Here is a 21,205-nt window from a genome sequence, read left to right as displayed (position 1 = left end):
GACTCCTGATTTTGGCTCAGGTCGTGATCCCAGGGCTGTGGGATGGAACTCCACGTTGGGCTCCGTGCTGAGTGTAGAGACTGCTTCAGATTCTCTCCCTCTCTCCCCCTCTGCCCCTCTCCCCTGCTTGCATGTTCGTTCTTGCTCTCTAAAATAAAAAAGTAAATAAATAAAACAGAAAATGAACGAATGCACATAAAACATCAAAACTGGCCTTCCCACCTTCATTCTAGTTCGCCAAGGTTCCCAGGTAATTCTCAGTGGTACCACTCTTCTATGCTGGGAAAACCTGAGGCAGGTATGCCCAAGGCCCGCTAAAGCTTTTTAAATTCTATGGTTTCTTTTTAAGTCAGTATACCTCAAAATATACACTTAAATCAAATAATCTAGTGACAAAAATTCTGAATCCTTTAAATCATAAAAGTAATAAAACTGAAAGCTAGTAGAATTTGGTGGAAGAGAACTGTAAGCAGAATGGGAATGGAGAAATAGAAGATAGTAAGTTCTTCAGTGGGAACCAGGATTTTCGGTGTTGAGGAGATAAAGATACAAAAGAGGTTAGGTAAAAACTCTATAGTCCTGGATTTTAATTAGTATCAAATCATAAGGTACTTTATCTTCAAAAAGCTATTTTCATATTTATATAATTTATAGTTTGTATGCTTGGAAATTCTATCACTTATACATAATACCTATTCATAACAAAATATGTTAAATTATATTTAGATGATATACAAATCTTACAAAATTGCACTAACAAGAATTCATGTTCTATTTTTCTGATTCATACATTTATATGTTATCTATGCTTTCAAACGTACAAAGTCTTTTAGCTATACCTATCAAAAAGGCCAAAAAACAATTACTAGCCCATTAGCCATGACTTACCCAAGCACAAAGATTACATTCTGGAAATACTATTTGCCATCAAAAGAAACCAAAGTTTCTTGGCAAAATGGGAGATTCCAGTCTGGGGCAGCAGAAAATGTACAAGATTGGTCTTTTCATGCCAGATCCTTCCATACGAGATACAGAGAAAGTTATCAAGGACTACCTGGAACACTCAAAAGGACTCAGAGACAACTTGAAGAGGCTCAGCTGGCCCAAGATAGGACAGTGTGGGCAACAATAAAAATAATATAGAAAGCAGTACTTCAGATGTGTTTAAATCTACACTAAAAAATAGTAATTGATCACTTTTAGGGGAAGATAGAAAACAAATTCTCATTTTGAAAAGTGGTTAAAAAAAATGGGCAAAAATCAAAGGTTTTTTTTCCTGCCTTTCCTACATAAATTGTACCTACCACTAGATGGCCAGTTTCTCTTTATAGAAGCATTCCAGCCAACACATCAAGAATAATAAAAATCACCATTTTGCAATCCCTGATAAATTAGTGGATCTAAGCATTTAGCAATAATGGAAATGGCTACTATCACTGCAAAAAGAGAAAATATCCATGTTCTTTTAATGGAAGAACACACTACCACCTATGAAGTAAGTTTGCCAAAAATATCGCAGCTGAACCTGGTCAGCTCTCAGTTTGCCAAGAGCAGCAAAATCCAGAGTGGGGGAAATTCTACAGATCAAACACGATTTCCTGAACACACTGCATGGGGGGAAACAGGATAGGATTACATGCAGATTAAAAGAAGCAATTATTAGACAACGGAATTTGAGGGATGCATACTAAGGTGAGCAAAACTATAAACAAAGGCAAAGAAGTGATTCCTGTAAAAGTCCAGGAGGGAGAAGGGAGTTGTAGCTGGAACAGGTACATGGAGAACTTATGAAGAGACTGGCAAAGTTCTAGTTCTTGGTCTGGCAGACATAACCAAGTGCTGTTCTCCTTACAATTAATTTGCAATTAATCTGTTTTGTGTAAAATTTTTGTATCTGTACTCTATTTTACAATTAAAAGTTTTTAAAAAATGTTTAAAAATACATTGGGATAATGTGAGGAAATGGGTACTCTCATACACTCCTGGTAGGAGCATAAATTGGTAGTCTTTATGGAGAACTTTTTGGCAGAGTCTGTAAAAATTACAGAAGTACATACTCTTGACTTAATTCCACTTTCAGGAATATACCTTACAGTTACTATTCTACATGTGTGATGGCAAAGGCAATTTATTGCAGGACTCTTGTAAAGGGAGACTACTGGATACAACCCAATGAAGCCAGGTAAGAAACTATAGTGCACTATACAATGGAATTATCATGTATCCACCCACAAAATGAAGCAACCCAAGGTCACCTACACACCCAGTGCAATCTCTATCAAAATGCCAATGCAGAAAGGGAAAAACCTATCCTAAAATTCATACAGAAGGATCCCAAATAGCCAATACTACAAAGCTACAGTAATCAAAGCAGTGTATTCCTGGCATAAAGACAGATAGATGGATGAACAGAAAAGAGCCCAGAAATAAGCCCCTGCATATATGGTCAAATGACTTTTGACAAGGGTACATGACCATCCCACGGAAGAAGGAGATTTTACAACAAATGTTGCTGGGAAAATTGGATGCCCACATGGAAAAGAATGAGGTCAGAACTTACTTAACATATAGCAATTAACTCAAAATGAATCAAATATCTAAATATAAGAGTTAAAACTTAAAAACTCTTAGAAGAAAACACAGGGCAAAAGCCTCATTACCTTGTATTTAGCAATGATTTCTCAGATATGACACCAAAGATACAGGCAATTAAAGAAAAAAAAAGATAAACTGGACATCATGAAAATTCCAAAAATTTGGGCACGTGCAGACAATATCAACAGAGTAAAAACGCAGCCCACAGATTGGGAGAAAATACTTGTAAGTCTTCTATCTGATACGGAATTAATATCCAGAGTATATAAGGAACTCCTAAAACTTAACAGTAATGACAAAAAAACCCAATTTGAAAATAAAGGACGTGAGTAGACATTTCTCAAAAGAGATTCAAATGGCCAACACGTACACGGAAAGATGCTCAACATCACTGATCACTAGGGAAATGCAAACCACAATTACAATGAGATAGCACCTCATACCCATTATAATGGCTACTGTCTAAAAACCTGAAAATAACAAGAGTTGGAGAGGATGTGAAGAAACTGGAATCTTAACACACTAGTGTTGGAAACACACACTAGCACAGCAGCTATGAAAACCAGGACGGTGGTTCCTCACAAAATTAAAAACAGAATTACCATATGATCCAGTAATTTCACTTCTGGGTATACACCCAACAGAATCGAAAACAGGGTCTCTAAGAGGTACTTGTACACCCGTGTTCATACTAGCATTATCTACAATAGCCAGAATGTGAAAGTGACTCAAGTGCCCATCAACAGAAGGACGAATAACCAAAACATGGTCTATACATACAAACATGGAATGTTATTCAGCCTTAGGAAGGAAATTCTGATACATGTTACAATATGAACCTTTTTTCTGTGAAATAACCCAGTCACAAAAGGACAAATACTGAATGATTCCATTTATATGCTATTTACAGTAGTCAAAATCATAGAGACAGAAAGCAGAATGACGGTTGCCAGGGACTAGGGAGAGGGAAGAATGGAGTTATTTAATGGGAATAGAATTTCAGTTTTACAGGATGAAAAGAGCTAAGGGGATGGATGTGTAACATTATGAATGTATTTAATATTACTGAACTGTACCCTTAAAAGTGGTTAAGATGGTAAATTTTATGTGTATTTTACAGAAAAAAATTGAATGAGAAAAAACTTATGTGAAATGTATCACAGACCTAAATGTAAAAGACTTTAAACCTTCTAGAAGAAAAAATACTAACATAAAGCCTTTGGGACTTTGGGGGTAGGATAAACAATGATTTCTTCGGCAGGATACAGAAAGCACGGATAATAAAATAAAAAACTTGATTGGGGTACCTGGGTGACTCGGTTGGTTAAGTGCCGGACTTGGGCTCAGGTCACGATCTCATGGTTTGTGAGTTCAAGCCCTGCGTCAGACTCTGCTGTCAGCGCCAGTCTGCTTTGGAACCTTTGTCCCCACTCTCTCTGTCCCTCCCCCCAAAAAATAAACATTAAAAAATGCTTAAAAGATAAAACAACAAAAAAACTTGATAACCTAGACTTCCTCAAAATTTAAAACTTCTGCTGTTTGAAATATGCCGACAAGAAAATGAAAAGGCAAGCTACAGACTGGGAGAAACTTTGCAACACCTACGTCTGAGAAAGTACTTCTATCTAGAATATGTTAAGAACTATTATGACTCAACAATAAAAAGAAAAACCAATTTAAAAATGGGCAGGGGCGCCTGGGTGGCTCAGTCAGTTGAGTGTCCAACTCTTGGTTTTGGCTTAGGTCATGATCTCACGGTTTCATGAGTTCAAGCCCCTCTTCGGGCTCTGAGCTGACCACACAGAGCCTGCTTGGGGTTCTCTCTTCCCTGTCTCTCTGCCCCTCCCCCACTTGTGCTGTCTCTGTCTCTCTCAAAATAAACTTAAAAAAAATGGGCAAAAGATCTGAACAGATGCTTCACACAGAAGCTACACAAATGACCAATAAGCACATAAAAAAGTGCTCAATGTCATTAGTCTTCAGGGGGATGCAAATTAAACTACAATGAGATACCACAACACATCCACTAGAATGCCTAAAATGTGTTGGTGGGGATGTGGAGGAATCAGACTCATACATTGCTTGTGGGAATGTAAAATAGCACCACCACTTTGCAAATCAATTTGGCAGTTTCTGCTAGAATTAAACATATACTTCCCTTACGATCCAAGAAAAACTTTCCCAACAGAAATGAAAACATATCTACAGAAAGACTTCTGCACAAATATTCATAGCAACTTTATTTATAATGGCCAAACACTGGGAAGAACTCTAAAGTCCAACAAGTAAATGGATAAACAAAATCTGATGTATCTATACAGAGGAGTATCACTCAGCTGTGCTAAGTAGTGAACTACACACTATGTGATTCAATGATAGGATATGCTAAAAAATGTCTAATTTACAGCAACTGAAAGCAGTTCTATGCATGCCTGGGGCTGCAATTGTGGGGTGACTGACAGGAAAAAGACAAGAGGAAACCTTTTATACAGACTCAAATGTCTTGCACCTTGATTGCCTTAAGGATTATGAAAGCATTTGACATAACTCTTAAAACTGTGTATTCAAAATGGATGCGTCTTATTGTATGTAAATTACAGCCTAGTATAGTTGGTTAACATTTTCTGCACATTAGAAGACATAAACAAGGTTTCTCCTTTTTAACATAGGGGTAATAAGAGTACCTATTTTATATATGTGCTACGATGAGTGAACGGGTTAGGGCTAGGTCATGTGAAACATGTAGGGCCTGGCATATAAAAACTCAAAAAAATGTTAGTGAGATAAACTTTTGCTAAAGATAAATAACTACACAAGAGTCACTAAAAACCAGTGGTTTTCAACTCGGCAGTTTTGCCCCCTCCCCCCAGATACTGTGCAATATCTGGAGAAATATTTAATGGTCATGACTGGAGAGGTGCTACCAGCATCTAGTGGATAGAGGCCAGGGATGCTGCTAAACATCCTACAAGGCACAGAACAGTCTCCACAGCAAGGTATAATCTGACCCAAAATGTCAATACTGCAGAGGTTGAGAAGCCCTGCTGTAAACAAAGTGATACAACAAACCCCAGATAGAAAAAAATATATATAAAATGCACCTAATCAACACAAAATTCAAATGCAAAATGACTGTGTATATGAGTATACACACACACACACAAATATATATATCCTCTACAGATCAAGAAGAAAAAAAATAGGAAAACAAAAAAAAACCATGAACATGGATAGTAAACAGCGAGATCCACACCCTGCAGGGAATAGGTGAGATGGCATTCTAAAACCAATAAAGTGGCAAAAATGAGGGGCGCCTGGGTGGCGCAGTCGGTTAAGCGTCCGACTTCAGCCAGGTCACGATCTCGCGGTCCGTGAGTTCGAGCCCCGCGTCAGGCTCTGGGCTGATGGCTCGGAGCCTGGAGCCTGTTTCCGATTCTGTGTCTCCCTCTCTCTCTGCCCCTCCCCCGTTCATGCTCTGTCTCTCTCTGTCCCAAAATAAATAAAAAACGTTGAAAAAAAAAATTAAAAAAAAAAAAGTGGCAAAAATGAAAAATTCTGACAATGCCAAATGTCTGTGATGATACAGAACAGAAATCTGTAGTATGCACTGCAGGTGAAAAGGTTAGAACGACATATGAATATGCAGTGAAAGGGTTATAGCCATATATGAATGTATAAGAATGCATGTATACATACATGCATTTTTATTCATGCATTAGGATCAATAGTGATTGATGATAGTAGCTACCTCCAGGGATGAAAGGCGATGGTTGGGAGGAACTCACAACAAATTATTCCCCACAACAAACCTATGTTGTAGATTTTCCTTTTATAGTATCTCCAAACAATTGAATAATACGCTCAAGGTACAGACCCAGCAGCAGAGCCTGGATTCAGGTCAAGGGTTTTCTACTGCAAAGCTCAATCCTGTCACCAACAGTGGTAAAATATTATAACCAATGCCCTAAGGTTTGACAAAATTAAGGCATTCTTGGAAACATTTCTAGTTTTCATAGAGAGCCTCAATCCAGAGAAATCTAAAATGGGAGGGCGGCAAAATGGGACAGACCCAATGCAGAGTAGGCAAGGCAAATGTAAGCTACAGACCTCTCCCCCAGAAAAAAGACGTGAAATAACATATATATTCTCAGTGGTTCACAAATTCCCTGAGCACCCGCTAAAAAGCCTTTGGTGAAGAACATCTGGTTTAGGAAGAAAAAAAAAAAAAAAAGAGGGAAATTCAATTACAATATTTGAAGGACCAAATGTCTTTGACCAGAATTGTACTTTATCAACTACTGCAGAAGTGTTCCAAACATTGCTCATGGTCAGAAATCTCTTGATTTGCCTCAATAAAATCTACCATTATTCTTACTATAATGAGCTCTTTGCTCCAGAACAATACAAGAAATGAGACTGGTGATTATAGGAGGCTTGTACAATTGAATTTAACTAATTCTACATCTTGTGTGTAAAGGTTACCTTTGTTGAGGGCTGAAAGAACAAAGAACAAGAGACATTAGGCTTAAGTTGGATTTTTTTTTCTACATCCAATTAGAAGTTATATCCCGTATTACGCCCATATTTGCAAAATGCATAAGATCTAACATCTTTAGTTTTAAAATAAGACTATGCCACGCAATCTGTTAGTTGTTTATTTGTAACAGCCTTTTTATTTGTAATTTCTCTGTATGTCCTTTTTCATTTTGGGGTAATGGTTCATGTCTTTGCTGCTTTCTAGTTCTCTTCAATATTCCCTCATTCTCCCACTTTTATCTCTAAAGCAGATATAAAGCACAATATCTTGATTTCATGTATTGTCAACCTAATTTTAATTAGGTTTCTTTCCCTCAATAAATACATCTAAACTGGTTACTTTCTTAATTTATCCTTGTGGTCTGTAACTGAATGTTTTAATACGAATCTGAAACAATATGCATAGGATATACTGGTTCAAAGTTATGCTCCATCCAGCACACTTTTACAAACATTTGAGTGCCAACTATGAGCAGCAATTGTGCTAAGCAAACAATGGAATTAGCATACACTTGTGGGAAGACTCCAAGAGTTATGCAACATCCTAATTTTCTTAATGATTGATAAAAGCAGGTCAACCACAAATTCATCCACAATTTTTTTTTCAAATATTTATTTTTGAGAGAGAGCGCACAAGTGGGGGAACAGAGAGGGAGGGGGACCGAGAATCCCAAGGTCACACAGACAGCAGTGAGCCCCATGCAGGGCTGGAACCCACAAACTGTGAGATCGAGACCTGAGTCAAAACTAAGAGTTGGATGCTTAACTGACTGAGCCACCCAGGTGCCCCTCATCCAAATATTTTAAAGCTGTTATGCATATTTTCAGCATGCATAACATTTGGGGAGAAATTACTACATAAAATGACTACTTACAAGTTTGGCAATTAATATTTATCTCCTTGGACATTTTCTAACTAACATATTTCTGTGTGTGTGTGTACCTCTAATACATATATGTATATATATATATGTACAAGAGCATACTATTCAAATTTGTACTTTATTATCATCTCTAAGTATCTTCTAGATTTGGTAACTTTCTTTTTTCCATAACTGAGAACAATGATTTGTTATAAAGATTGTCTGCATGCCCTAGGGGCGCCTGGGTGGCGCAGTCGGTTAAGCGTCCGACTTCAGCCAGGTCACGATCTCGCGGTCCGTGAGTTCGAGCCCCGCATCAGGCTCTGGGCTGATGGCTCGGAGCCTGGAGCCTGTTTCCGATTCTGTGTCTCCCTCTCTCTCTGCCCCTCCCCTGTTCATGCTCTGTCTCTCTCTGTCCCAAAAATAAATAAAAAACGTTGAAAAAAAAAATTAAAAAAAAAAAAAAAAAAAAAAAAAGATTGTCTGCATGCCCCAACCTCTTACTCACTTTTTTCTAATAAAAAAAAAAAAAAAAAAAAAAAAAAAAAAAAAAAAGAAAAGAAAAGGAAAAGAAAAAGTGCAGTGGAAAGACCAGACTTTGAAGGTTTTAACACCTGGATTTGAAAACTAGTTCTGTAAACAAGCTGAGTGATTTTTGCACAGTTCACTTAATTTGGCGCTCTGTACCTCATTTTCTTTCCTTTCTTAAGCATGCTAAAATACCTATCCTATAACGTTGCTCTAAGGAGGAAATGAGATAAAGCATCTCCATCATCTCGCACAATACTTAGCATATAATAGGTGCGCAATGGATGGAAGCTACTCCCAACTTCTAAACTCCCTGAAAAGGGCAGGTTTCCGTGAACGTTCGCAATCATAGTAACTAGCAAAGGGCTTCATACATCACGAAAATGATCCCCAGATACTGCTTTAGGAGGAAATCTCTAGCTTTTTGGTAAATATTTCACTTCTATTACTTTTAAGGCAGCCCTAACTGCATTGAGTGTATTCCAGTATCAGATACTATACCATCTGGTATCTATCATATAGATAATAGAACAGTTTTAACGTTCATGTAACTCTTTTGATAACCTTTTAACAGCTTCCCGTGGTTTAGAATACAATTAAAATTCTTTACTATGGTCCAGTGACCTATTTAGTCCCAGCTTATTTCTGCCCCCTCATTTAAAATGTTCTAGCCACATCTACCCTCCATCAGCCCTGAAATACTCCAAGCTTATTCCAGCCTCGGGGACTATCCTCCAACTGGAGTGTCTCCTCCACTATCTTCACAGGCTAGGCTGTTTATACCATTAGGCTCAACCATAGCCTCCCCAGAGTCCTTCCCTTGATGAGTCTGCCTCTTCCATTACCCTATTTTAGCTTATTTATAGGAAGCCAAATTCTCTCATTTGTTTCCAAGGGAGGTCAGGGGGCGTGCCCCCTGATTTTGTTTCCAGGTGTATCCCCAGCGCCTAGAACAGTGCCTGGCGTTAATGACTCCTGGGGCCACCACTGCTCCTAGGCTTTCGGGCAGAAGGGCGCCTGGGGGGTAGGGGGGGGAAGGGGTCGCGTGGGCGTTCCCTATGGCCGCGCGACTGTCCTCCCAGCCCAGGTCCCTTTCCTGGGTCTTAAGGGCGAGCACCTCTATTCCCCGCGGGGGCCCTCGCTGCGAGTGGTGGGGCACTCCTCCCATCGGGTCACTGGATTCTGGGGTGGATTCGGGCGTTGGGGAGCTCTGTGGCCACACCTGCTGGCCCTGGCTGCACTCACGAAGCTGCTGGTACATGCACGTGAGCAGTGAGCCAGGTGAGCCTCTGTGTGTCCCGCGCAATCCGACGGGGCCCGCGACGGGAACAGAACGCGGTGGCGTCGGCCTCCCCACCGCGTCAGCAAGACTTTCCTGTAGACGTCGGAACGACAGGCCAGTCAAGGACAGGGCCTCTTCTCAAAAGCAGCGAGAGAAAGCTTATGGTGGTCACCAGAACACGACTTCCAGGGAACTGACTAGAAAGCTCTCCAGAAACCGTAGGCTGCACACACGACCCGAGGAAACTAGACTGGAGGGAGGAGTGGCACCTAAGGGACGTGCGAGCGCGAGCCCAGTTTGCGCAACCGCAGTAGAAGCCGCACGCTTTCCTAGTAGCCGCGCAGCCGCAGTGGAGGCTCCTTGAGCCTAGGGTGGGGCTCGGGACTGGGGCGGAGCTAGCCCCTCGCGCGCGCTGACGCGACGAGTCGCGGCGGAAGGGTGTGGACGCGCAGGCGCCGCAGTGGTTCGGGTGGGGGCAAGGAGGTGGGGCCGCGCAGGCGCCGTGAGGGGCGGTAGCGGCGGCGGCGGCGGTAGCGGCGGCAGCTGTGAGGGGGTTCCGGGAAGATGGTGCTGATCAAGGAATTGTGAGTGGGTCGGTGGGCGCGTGCGGGGCTACGGGACCTCGGTGGTGGGAGACTCATTGACTGAGGAGTGGCGGAAGCGGAATATTCCTAGAAAGGAACGAACCTCGAGGTGGCCGCTCCCTCCCCCCGGCCCGCGCCCCCGGCCCCACTGAAGGCCTTTCCACTGCGCGCCCCCAGACCCGCTCCCTTGACGTTGCCGTGATAACACCGCCGCCTTCTCCCCTGGGGCGGAGGCGCCTGGGTTCCCGGCCGGAGCGCGTGGCTCGGGAAGGCGAGGCCGGGAGTTTCCGCTGGGACCCGCCTTCTTCCCACCCCCCACCCCAGTCTCAGTCTGGGCCCACCCGCAGGCCCGCCAGTGGGATCGAGCCGGACCCCGAGGATGGGGAGTCGCGGTGGGTCTGACAGTGATTTGTCGTCTGGGGTGGAGCCTACCTGTAACCCGCGGAAGACAGGTCTGCCAGGTGAAGACAGCCCTGGTGCCGCGACTCGAGGTGGGACGTAGGCACCCTGAAGTTCAAGCAGGAGCTGGGAGTTGGCAAAAGTGCGTTCCCCAGGGCAGCTGTGTTGACTTACCAGGAGAGCCATCTCTGCTCTGAGTCTCAGTTTTCACATCTTTAAGATGGGGTGATACTCTGGGTTCCACCTACTTCACGGGGTTTAGACGAAGAGTTAACACGTGGTCTGTCAAATGGAATGATTTTCAGGTGCATCAGGACGGGCAAAGTGATTTTGCTGAAAAGTTACGGCATTTCCCACCAGCAAGGGCTGTGACTATCACAGGAAATCTGGTTAGGCATGATTGTTGAGCTGTCACAGCTGGTTCGTATGGTCAGCATCCTGTGGGCAACTAGGGATTTCGAGTGTGGCCCGTTCCTTGGCTTTTCAGTTGCTCTTCTCTTTATAAATTCTTAAACAAATTTCAGCTTAATTTAGCCATCTCCAGACACTTTATTTTTAATGTTCTCAAACTTCTTTTAAAAGTCACTCCTGTCATTTCTCTACTTGCCTTCCACCCCCCCCCCCCACCTTATTTCACGGTGTATAAAAAAGCGCTTACAATAGCCCACAGAAGTCTTACGCTATTTTCTTTTCTGCTCTGATCACATTTACTACCCTTCCCGTGCCCATTCCAAGCTCGCAAGCTTCCTTATCATTTTCATTAGTTCAGGGAAAACGCTTGGTTTAGGGCCTTTCTGCTTGCTGTTCTCCCTGCCTGAAGTGCTCTTCCCTCATCTCATTAACTAACTTGCCTTCTTCAGGTCTTTGCTTAAGTATCACCTTCTTAGGGAGTCCCTCTCTGAGAACCTAATTGCAATCCCCACCATTTGGTATTTGCCTTTCCTGTGTAATTGTTGTCAGTAGCAATTCTCACTGTCTAACGTGCAACATACTTTTCTAAAATCTATTTTACTACACGTGTTCTTTTACCATATGTAAGCTCCATGAATTTTTCCTTTTTGCTCACTTCCACATCCCCAGCTCTTAGAATAGTCCTTGGAACATAGTAAGGGCTCAATAGCACTTGTTAAATTAATGAAAAATTACAACTTTAATCAGTGACGGGGTCCTGAGAAAAGACACATTTTCACTTAAAGTTTATAGTATTGAATTTTGGATTTATATAAACCTTTTCTTCCAAGTCATTTATACACTGTATCATGAAAGTTTTATTTATTACTCTGACATCTTTGCAATGTAGGTAGGTGGCAGAAATTAAGACAAATGGAGGGAACAAGACAGAAGGAAATTGACTTGGCCCAAGTCACATAGCAAGTGGGTTGCCGAACTGATCTTAGATCACCGATCTCGTCATTTTTATTAGAGTTATTTCCTCTTTCCTAAAATATGAATTAAGTGTTCAGTAGATCCCTTTGACAGTTATGTGAGGAGTATCCACCTAACTCATGGAAAGCAGTTCCCACTGGGAATCTGCACAATACGCTTTTTGTGAACCATTACTTTCATTATAAAAGTTTAAATGCACCGAGGTAATGAATGCTGTAATGTGCCCAAGTGTAATTTTTTTCCTGCAGAGTTATAAATTACATTTGATGTTCACTCTTCATGTGTGTCTCCCTAGACTTTTTTTCCTCTTAAACTTTTTGAGAGCAGAGACTGTTCTAAGTATTCCTGGTATCCAGCATAACATCTAGGCTAGCATACTGTAAGTGCTCAGTGCTGTTAGACGAAGAGAAAATGATTCTTCCTGCTTGCAAGTCAACTTTCTAAAATTGTTTTTGGTCAGGAGCAATGAATAGGTCATTCCTACGTGAAGATGTTGGTAAACTGTAAAATACTTTGGCGAATGTTTGTTTTCTTAAAAAAAATGTCATCTATTTTTGACATGGATTAAAAGTTTAAAAATGACTTCTCAGGGTGGGGAGTTCCCTTCAAGTCGTTACTTGAGCAATGGATGAAGTTGCCGTTCGCAGAAAGGCCTGATTTTAAAGAACTAGTTGTTAGTTTTATTTGGAGTATTATTTTCCTGATGATTTTCAGAGAATTTGGAAATTTTCAAATCACTCTAAGTTGAATACTACTTTGAGAAGAAGAGAAAATCAGAGCCTATCTATTCCTTTCACTTTTCATTAAGCAAATGTTGAAGAATTTATTTGACTCATCATTCATCCAGAATGTCTCGATCAGTCAACTTAGATTTTGTGAAATAAGTCCCTGAAAGTGCTGTTGTATGAAAATAGGGATCTTCCTACCAGCGAGTAGTTGTTAAAATTACTCAGCAGTGATTCTGTGGTTTTGTGGAAGTTCAGGGAAGTCTTTAACTCTTTCCTCTCTATTCCTTTCATTTCCTCTGCAGCCCATCTTCTTGGTTCAGGCCTTTGTACACCCTTGCCCAGCTTTCCCAAAGACGGCTTTTCCCCCACATCCTGCTTCTTAATGGTTTTTAATTACCTACAGATGGCTTCTTCAGATTAACTGTAGTCATGTCACTTCTCTTTTGGAGCAACCTTCCTGGATTCCTTGTTGCCTAATAAACGTAATAGATTTCTTACCATTGTATTCCAGGTCCTGAAAATATGCTCCCAACCTGTATCTTTGTATTTTTCTCTATCTTTCGAAATATACTCTCCATCTGTATCTTATTTCCCCTCTGACCACCGCACCCGCTTGGCCCTAGTTTATTTTGCGTGACTGAGATAGCAAGTTAGTGTGTACTCCGAGGAGACAGTTGAAAGGATTAGGTATGGAAGGAGTTTTTGTATAACAAGTTTATCCTTGATGAGAATCGGAATTAGTAGTCTTGGTGACTTGTCTTTAGGTGACCATTCTCAGAAAGACAGAGAATGCTGAGTGATCCCCTAGTGAAGGAGGGGAGAATAACAGGAGGCATGTTTTATGCTATTGGAAATCAAGGTGATTTGAGCACTCCAGCATAGCTGTTTGAGGAGGATAGGGAGAGGGGTGGGTGGGCAGTGCAGCCAAAGAGAAGTTGGAATGAGGAAGAAGTTGTGAATTTTCTATAAAATGAAAATCGAGGTGACCGCTGTGAGATTTTTCTCTCCTTTTAATAGAGTTAAAACAAAATTTTAAATGATGTTGCTGTGTCATTTAACGATTAGTAGGGAAAAGTCTGAAAAGGATCAGGCCAAAAAAAAAAAAATATATAAGTTGCTATCTTGGACACCAGCTATTCTCATGAGACAGTTGATACTCAGGGATTTTCAGAGTTTATGCTGGAAATAAGTGAAGATACTTCCATATAAAAATCTGGTGATAAAATGCAATATTCTGACATAAAATAATTCACCCCGGTATTCTTTTTTGGAATATATTTTCAGGAGCATTAGCCTCCTTTTAGGTCCTTTTGTATGTCCAGTAACAAACTCTTGGACAGGATCAACCATCTGTCAACCTTAAACTGAATCTACCCTGGAAAGGTTATATTTATAAAGTTTAAAGTGTTTTCCTTGGTAAAGTTTATTCTTGTTAAGTCTAAAGGACCTTTTTACTTGTTTTTCTCTTAGCAAAACTGAGGAATAGTTGGGGAGCGATTTTTGGAAGTGTTCGTTCAAGTGGTTCAAGACCTATGTCCAATGAGAGATATCATGAAAACAAAATTCATAGTGTACAGATGGAGAATGAAACCATACCAAAAATTTCCTGAGGGCAACCTGACCACACAGTCCAAAGATAATATATTCGGCACCCTGCAATTTTCAGTGATGAGTTTTCACTTGTTCCTTTTCTCCTCACCAGAATCTCTGCAGCTGCATTTGGGGTCCTGGTACAATGAGGACACTAAATGGGAATCATCATCGAGACCCAGAAACAGTAATCTTATTTCCCCAGTTTAAAAATTCTTATTTGAAAAAAAAAATTTTTTTTTAATGTTTATTTATTTTTGAGAGAGACAGTGAGACAGAGCGCGAGCCCGGGAGGGCCAGAGAGGGAGACACAGAATCGGAAGCAGGCTCCAGGTTCTGAGCTGTCAGCACAGAGCCTGACTTGGGGCTCGAACCATGAACTGTCAGATCATGACCTGAGCTGAAGTCGGGCGCTCAACCGACTGAGCCACCCAGGCGCCCCACCGGTTTAAAAATTCTTATTTAGAGCTGTAAACATCGTGAAGATCCTCTTCTGTAAATGACGTTCTTGTATTGGATGATCTGCTATCATTGGATTCAAGTAAAAGTTATTGTAAACCTAGAGACCTGTGTTCTCATACATGATAAATATTTTTTTTTTTTTCTTTTGTCGTTTTAGCCGTGTGGTTTTGCCATGTTCTGTTCAGGAGGTAAGTCTCGCTTGTTTTCTGTTTGTTTTGTTGATACATTGTGTTTTGGTACATTAATCTCAAATCATATTTTTGTTGTGTTCGCTTACCTTTACATTCGTACAAGTGAATTATGGTGTATCACAGATGCTTAATTATAAATGAATTCTGTTACAGTGCCTTGTTTCAGAAGGCTCTTAAAGAATGTAAGTTTAATCTCCTGCCCAGTTCAGGAATTCTGGCTACAGTATATCCCAGAGAAAGGAGGTTCCGACCTCAGTGTGAGCACTGTAAGGCTAAGAAACTTGCTGCTTAGAGAAACAGTCTGTTTTACTGTCGGATATTTCAGACCTTTGACTTTATGCCCAAATCTGCTTTCCTGTAAGGCTTGTTGTCTCCAGTCCCTTCCACTCGTGCGGTGGGAAATAAGCCTATTCTGACTGGCATATGGTAGCCCTTTAGGTTTTCTTTTGGCCATTCTGGCTCCTCCCCTTGAGTTCTTTTGTTCCTTCTCCTCCACACGAGGTCACAGGGTTAACCATTCCCAGTGCGTTCATTTGGCCTGGTCTAACATGACCTCTAGACTTCCTCACCAGCTGCTCTCACTACATGCGTCGTAGTTGGTGCTCCGCTGAAACCACTGTTCCAAACACAGCCTGACCGGCACGTAACTGTGAGAGCTTATCGTCCCCTTGATCTGCACATGGCACAGAAGTACACATCCAATCCAGAACTCGTACATCCTTCGGTGGTAGCCGTCTGTGGCATAGCCGGGAAGGAGGATAAAAGCAGGGAGACATCTGTGTGGCAAACCCCACAAAGCCCGCTGGGTCCTTCTAGAACTCGCATACGGTTTGCACTGGCTCAGTTTTCTTGTTTTCCTAGAGCTGACAGTAGATTAGAAGCAGTGAATTGGAAGTGGGACAAAACAAACTGATAACCTAAGAAGTGACAGCTGACAGAAGACAGAAAGGAAAAAAAAAATGCAGAAACAAAAAATGAGTAGCTGCTGGCATAGTTGAGAGCAGTCTTGAACACAGCTGTATACATCTCAGTAGTGCCTCGGGTTTCCCTGTATAAAAAGACTCAAGCCAGACGCCCCTGTGCTTTACTTGTGCAATTGATTGTTTGAACTTGAATGTGGAAATTGACATTTGTTTTGGTTAAATTTTTTCTTTTGGTTTCAGTTGGTCAGATCAATTTGTTGAAATCTTTTTGAGTCTTGATGTTGTCATCCAAAATAATCTTGGCTTTTTCCTCTATTCAGATTTACTAAACACCTCTCTTGTCTGTCTTAAGTTACTCTTAAAAATGAGAATGAAAGCCTAGTAGCATGCCACAGAATATCAGTTCATTAATATATTTTTTTTTTGGATACTGTTTAGTTGTTTCTGTGTGAAGTTTTGTTACTCTGTTCCTGCCTGAGATTAAATGTATCTTCTGATTTAGAGACATTTTAATCCTTCTTTAAAAATATGACAGTGTTGAAAAGTACGTTTTGAAGGACTTAATTAAGGATTGTAGCTTACTGGACCAACCCTGGTGGTGTTATTACAAAAACCAGAGAAGAAACATCTCCTCCTGCAGTCTAAAACCCCTACAGAAATTATTTTTGTTGCTCTTAAGAAACGTGTTTGGTTCTAGCTTCCTAAACTCAAATTGAGTGATTGAGTTAGTGTATATTTAAATTAACCTTTAAGACAGTGTCATAGCTCCCATGGGCTTTTTAGATAATGAGTGTTTACTGAGCTTACCACTACCCCTATTTCTGTCTCAAATAAAATGTTCATTTTGAATGATTTCATTTTTAGAGATAGCTTTGCTTTGAAAACATGCCTAAAAAGAAAAGAAAAACGTTTCTTTAGGCCTTCCTCACTAGGAGGAAGAAATTTAGCCAAATTTGAAGAGATTGGAGATAGCGCCATGGTCTAGTCACTAGAACAAATTAGAACATGAGAACTTTGTTTTTTTATTATTTGTTGGAACTGTTAGCAGCTCCAAATTGACACAGAACAATACTCCCCACTCACAGGTATTGGTTCAGGCCATTGAGAATTCTGGTTCACTTTAAAATGCAGTAGGGGCGCCTGGGTGGCTCAGTTGGTTAAGGGTCTGACTTCGGCTCAGGTCATGATCTCACAGCTCATGAGGTCGAGACCTGCGTTGGGCTCTGTGCTAATAGCTCAGAGCCTGGAGCTGCTTCGGATTCTGTGTCTCCCTCTCTCTCTCTTTTCTTCCCCTGCTCTCACTCTGTTTCTCTTTCTCTCAAAAATAAATAAACATTAAAATTTTTTGTAATGAAATAGAAACTACTGTCAGCAGTTCCTTGCCTTTTATAGTAATTCTTGTATATGTGTAATCCTTAAAAAGTATTTCTGTTTACTGGAGAACTTTACAATAAGCAGTTTTGATCCTGAGTACCCACCATCGCCTCTGTTTTGGTGGACAAGGGCCAAATTGGGCATGTCAGGCAGAAGGTATGGGAAAAAAACACCCCAGAGGTCTACCAGAATTTCGGCTGTGATGGTTCTCTGCGTTTTCAGGGTTTATTTTTATATGTCATGTGTCTCCTCTTTATCATTAAGAATAGTATTTTGGTTGCTCAGCTTTCTTAATTGGCAGAGTAACAATTATATTCCTGTCATTTTCAGAATTTTGTGAAATTAAATGAGATAAAATGGATGTGAAAGTGCTTTGGAAAACACAAATGTATATCATACAAAAAGTTGGGCCAAGCATCAAGGTGTTTTTTTTGATAAGTGAAACGGTACATATTAAAGCGCCCCAGAGTGTTTGTAACTAGCAGTTTTCTCAAATAATGGAAATCCTGTAAAATATTACAGAGTTTCTTAAAGCTGTATGATCATCTAGTGTTTGTCTTCCTAAACATACTGATTTCTAATTTGAGTCCTGTTGTCACATGGAACAAATACGCTGAGTGCTTTGGATATGCTTTTCAGTATCATATATGGTACTATTTTAGCATAGGAAGTTCCCACAGTTACTTCTAGCTTACTGAAATTCTGTGCTCTGAAATTCCAGTATCAGGTTGGACAGCTTTACTCTGTTGCCGAAGCTAGTAAGAATGAAACTGGCGGTGGAGAAGGAATCGAAGTCTTAAAAAATGAACCTTACGAGAAAGATGGAGAAAAGGGACAGTATACACACAAAATCTATCACCTAAAAAGGTAAGCTGATTGTTCACATTTGATGCTTACTCATTCTATTGAAAATGATGCCTTAACTATCCAGTTTATTGTTGATCATGTAACCCCTTAACTTCCTGGCAGGTGTGCCGAGGTATTTCTTAAAATTTCACTCCGACAATGCGTTGCATTTTAATTTTTTGAGAGAACCTCCCCATTTTATTGGTTATTTTTAAATTATAAAAGTAATGACTGCTTATTAAAAAATTCAGACAACGGAGAAGATTATAAAATAAAAACTTAGTCCCCACCTCTTGCCATCACATACCCGTAACCCCAGGGAGAAACGCTAGAAGCAGTTTCTCCTTCCCAATCATTTTCTATACGTATGCAAATAAGCCTTTAAAAACAAATATACTGAGAGCTCTGTTACTTGTGTTCTTGTTTTCTACGACAAATGGGATCATGCTATACGTACACTTCTGCAGTTGCCTTTATCTTTTGTGCAGTGACACATCGTGAACGTCCTTAATGTCTGTGGCATTTTTTTTTTAAGGCTGAGTGAGATTTCCTAGGGTGAACAAAGCATAGTTGACTTACCCATTCTGTAAATGATGAGTCAACATAGGTGCTTTAGGTATTTTCCTTTCTGTGTGTTACATACAAGATTTCTGGGAACGTGGTTGTACATGCCTTCATGCCTTCGGTAACTGTTTCTCTAGGAGAAATGTATAAAAGTGGGATTGCTGCAAGGACATGTTCATTTAAAATTTTGATATTACTGCCAGATTGCCCCCAAAGAATTTGATAGTGTTCATTTTCCATAATTTTCTCTGTTTAGTTTTTTGCCAGTTAGATATACAAAAATAGTTTCTTGTTTCAATTTGCATTTATTAGCGAAGTTGAATGTTTATATCAGTGGACCATTTGAATTTCTTTTGTGACTTGACTGTTCAGATCTTTTTTGTTCATTGTTTTTATCTGTTTGGTTGATAGAAGTTGTTTTCTGCATTCTCCTAAGTTTGGCCATCTGATCTCTATCTTTGGCAGAAATATTTTAAAACCGAAAAAGCATACCAGTATTTGTCCAAGGAAGGCAAAAGATCATCAATGGTTTTTAAGAGTCCATTTTTTCAGTAGTTCCCCCCTAATTTATTAAAGGTAGGAGAGATCTTTGATCTTTTCTTGCCTTTATTCTTTTCATACTGGAATGAATAACACCCATGTTTTTTGTAGAGCTCCTCAAAGTTGTAGATGAGCTATGATGATCAGTATTTTTCCTATTGTTTCAGTTTAAGACCGCTGCTTGATTTATACTGACACGTGAATATAAAGAAGGTTATGACTTTATTGAATCTTAAATCTTATTTATTTATTTATTTATTTATTTATTTATTTTCTCCTAGAACACAACATTTCTTTGTTTCTGATGCAGGTTTGAACAATGGCAATAATTCTGATCAATCAGTTGTCCATAGAGACTGCCTTATTCATGGTTCCTGTTAATTTGTTAGTGCCCTAAGTATACCTAAAAAAATATGTCAGTTGAGAGAAAAATGTGGCATTCTAGATGTTATGATCTACATAACATTTGTAATATTGAATTTGCTTGTGTACAGTCCTATTTTTAGAGTATTGTACGCTTCCTCATTAATTGAATTTTACCAACATGTAAAACTTTTTTTTATTGTAAACATTTAACTCTCTGGGGATTCTAAAATTAACCAGAATGTTTGATACATAAAACTTTCTGTTGCTGTATGATATCCATATGTGAATAGTCTTGAAACAGATTCAAAATACCCTTCATTTGAAAACAAGAGTGGGCAATTGGGGAAATGTTTGATATATCATTACATGGAAAAGATTAGTTGCTAGATATGTATGTAAATATAAATATGCAGTGCATATATTTTTAAAAAACTAATCAGAAAGCAGTCTATAAAGAGATTCATTAAAATGTTAAGAATGTTTTTCTCTTGGTGGTGGGATTATGGGTGATTTAAAAAAAATTTGTTTTGCTCTTCTGTATTGTTTAATTAGGGAAAAAAATAACTGTTTTGAAACATCTGATTCAGATGACATTCCAGCCATAAATAGGAAATCTTTTGAGTTGAAGAGGGCCATATAAATACGGGTAGTGCAAGAGTTGTTAATATTCTGAAGAGCTTATTTGGGGGTGACTATTTCTCTCAGGCTTTTAATAGATTAAATAAAGGAAAACCGGCTCTCCGGAGGCCAGCCTCCCAGTGAACTTATGGCTTCTTCATTCCTAAAAAGAGCTAATATCATTCCACAGTGCCCTTTGGTTTTACCCTGTCACGTATTCATTTACTTCTCACGGCAGTCCTGAAAAATAAGCAATATACATGTTGTACATCAGAGGACACTGAAGTGCGTGTTTACCCAAAGTCACACAGCTAGTAGATGGCAGAATGGTGACTGAGACCTGGATTTTATAGATTCTGATCCCATGGTCTTTTGGTCACAAATAGGCAGTCCCAAGTCCTGGACAACAAGCGCTCAGGACCTCAAGAGCACAGGTGTCCTGTGAGAAGGGAGGAAGGGGGTCTGATTGGATGGTAAGGGCTATCTGATGCCCATAGAAGGCTGGTTTTGTCACACAAACATAGCAGCTGTGGACAGCAGCATGGAGAGGCCTGAAACAGGAAAGGAAAAGGAAAGAGGGTGGCACTAATGGGTCTCGGTCAGCGTGGCAGGTAATAGCCTCTCTGGCAGTGGTGAAGAACCACTGAAAACCTGTCTGGGAATAAAGACAAAACCAGAACCGATTCTGCTGTAGTCCAGGGGAGAGAATGGTCCAGGGCGAGGCAGTCAGATGTCCACACTCAGAGTCATCAGTGTCATGCCGATGGCACAGTAGCCACAGGATAATTATTTTATGGAAGGGCAAAGAATCATTTAGCAGTAAGTGCTGG

General features: G+C 40.2%; 1 protein-coding gene across 2 annotated transcripts in view; it reads left to right on the top strand.

Moving 5' to 3' along the window:
- The first annotated feature begins 10,283 nt into the window (after positions 1 to 10,283).
- Positions 10,284 to 21,205, top strand: part of PITPNB (phosphatidylinositol transfer protein beta) — a 62,058-nt gene continuing 51,136 nt past the window's right edge. For both annotated transcript variants that reach the window (XM_058693126.1, XM_058693127.1), the window contains exons 1-3: positions 10,284 to 10,388; positions 15,111 to 15,141; positions 18,163 to 18,308. In XM_058693126.1, coding sequence (XP_058549109.1) covers positions 10,369 to 10,388; positions 15,111 to 15,141; positions 18,163 to 18,308 — 197 coding nt within the window. In that variant the 5' untranslated portion in view covers positions 10,284 to 10,368. The remainder of the gene's footprint in view (positions 10,389 to 15,110; positions 15,142 to 18,162; positions 18,309 to 21,205) is intronic.

This window comes from Neofelis nebulosa, chromosome 11 (assembly GCF_028018385.1).
Source record: "Neofelis nebulosa isolate mNeoNeb1 chromosome 11, mNeoNeb1.pri, whole genome shotgun sequence".
NCBI lineage: Eukaryota > Metazoa > Chordata > Mammalia > Carnivora > Felidae > Neofelis > Neofelis nebulosa.
Note: the sequence above shows the minus strand (reverse complement) of the source record. Positions and strands in the feature narration are given on the sequence as shown.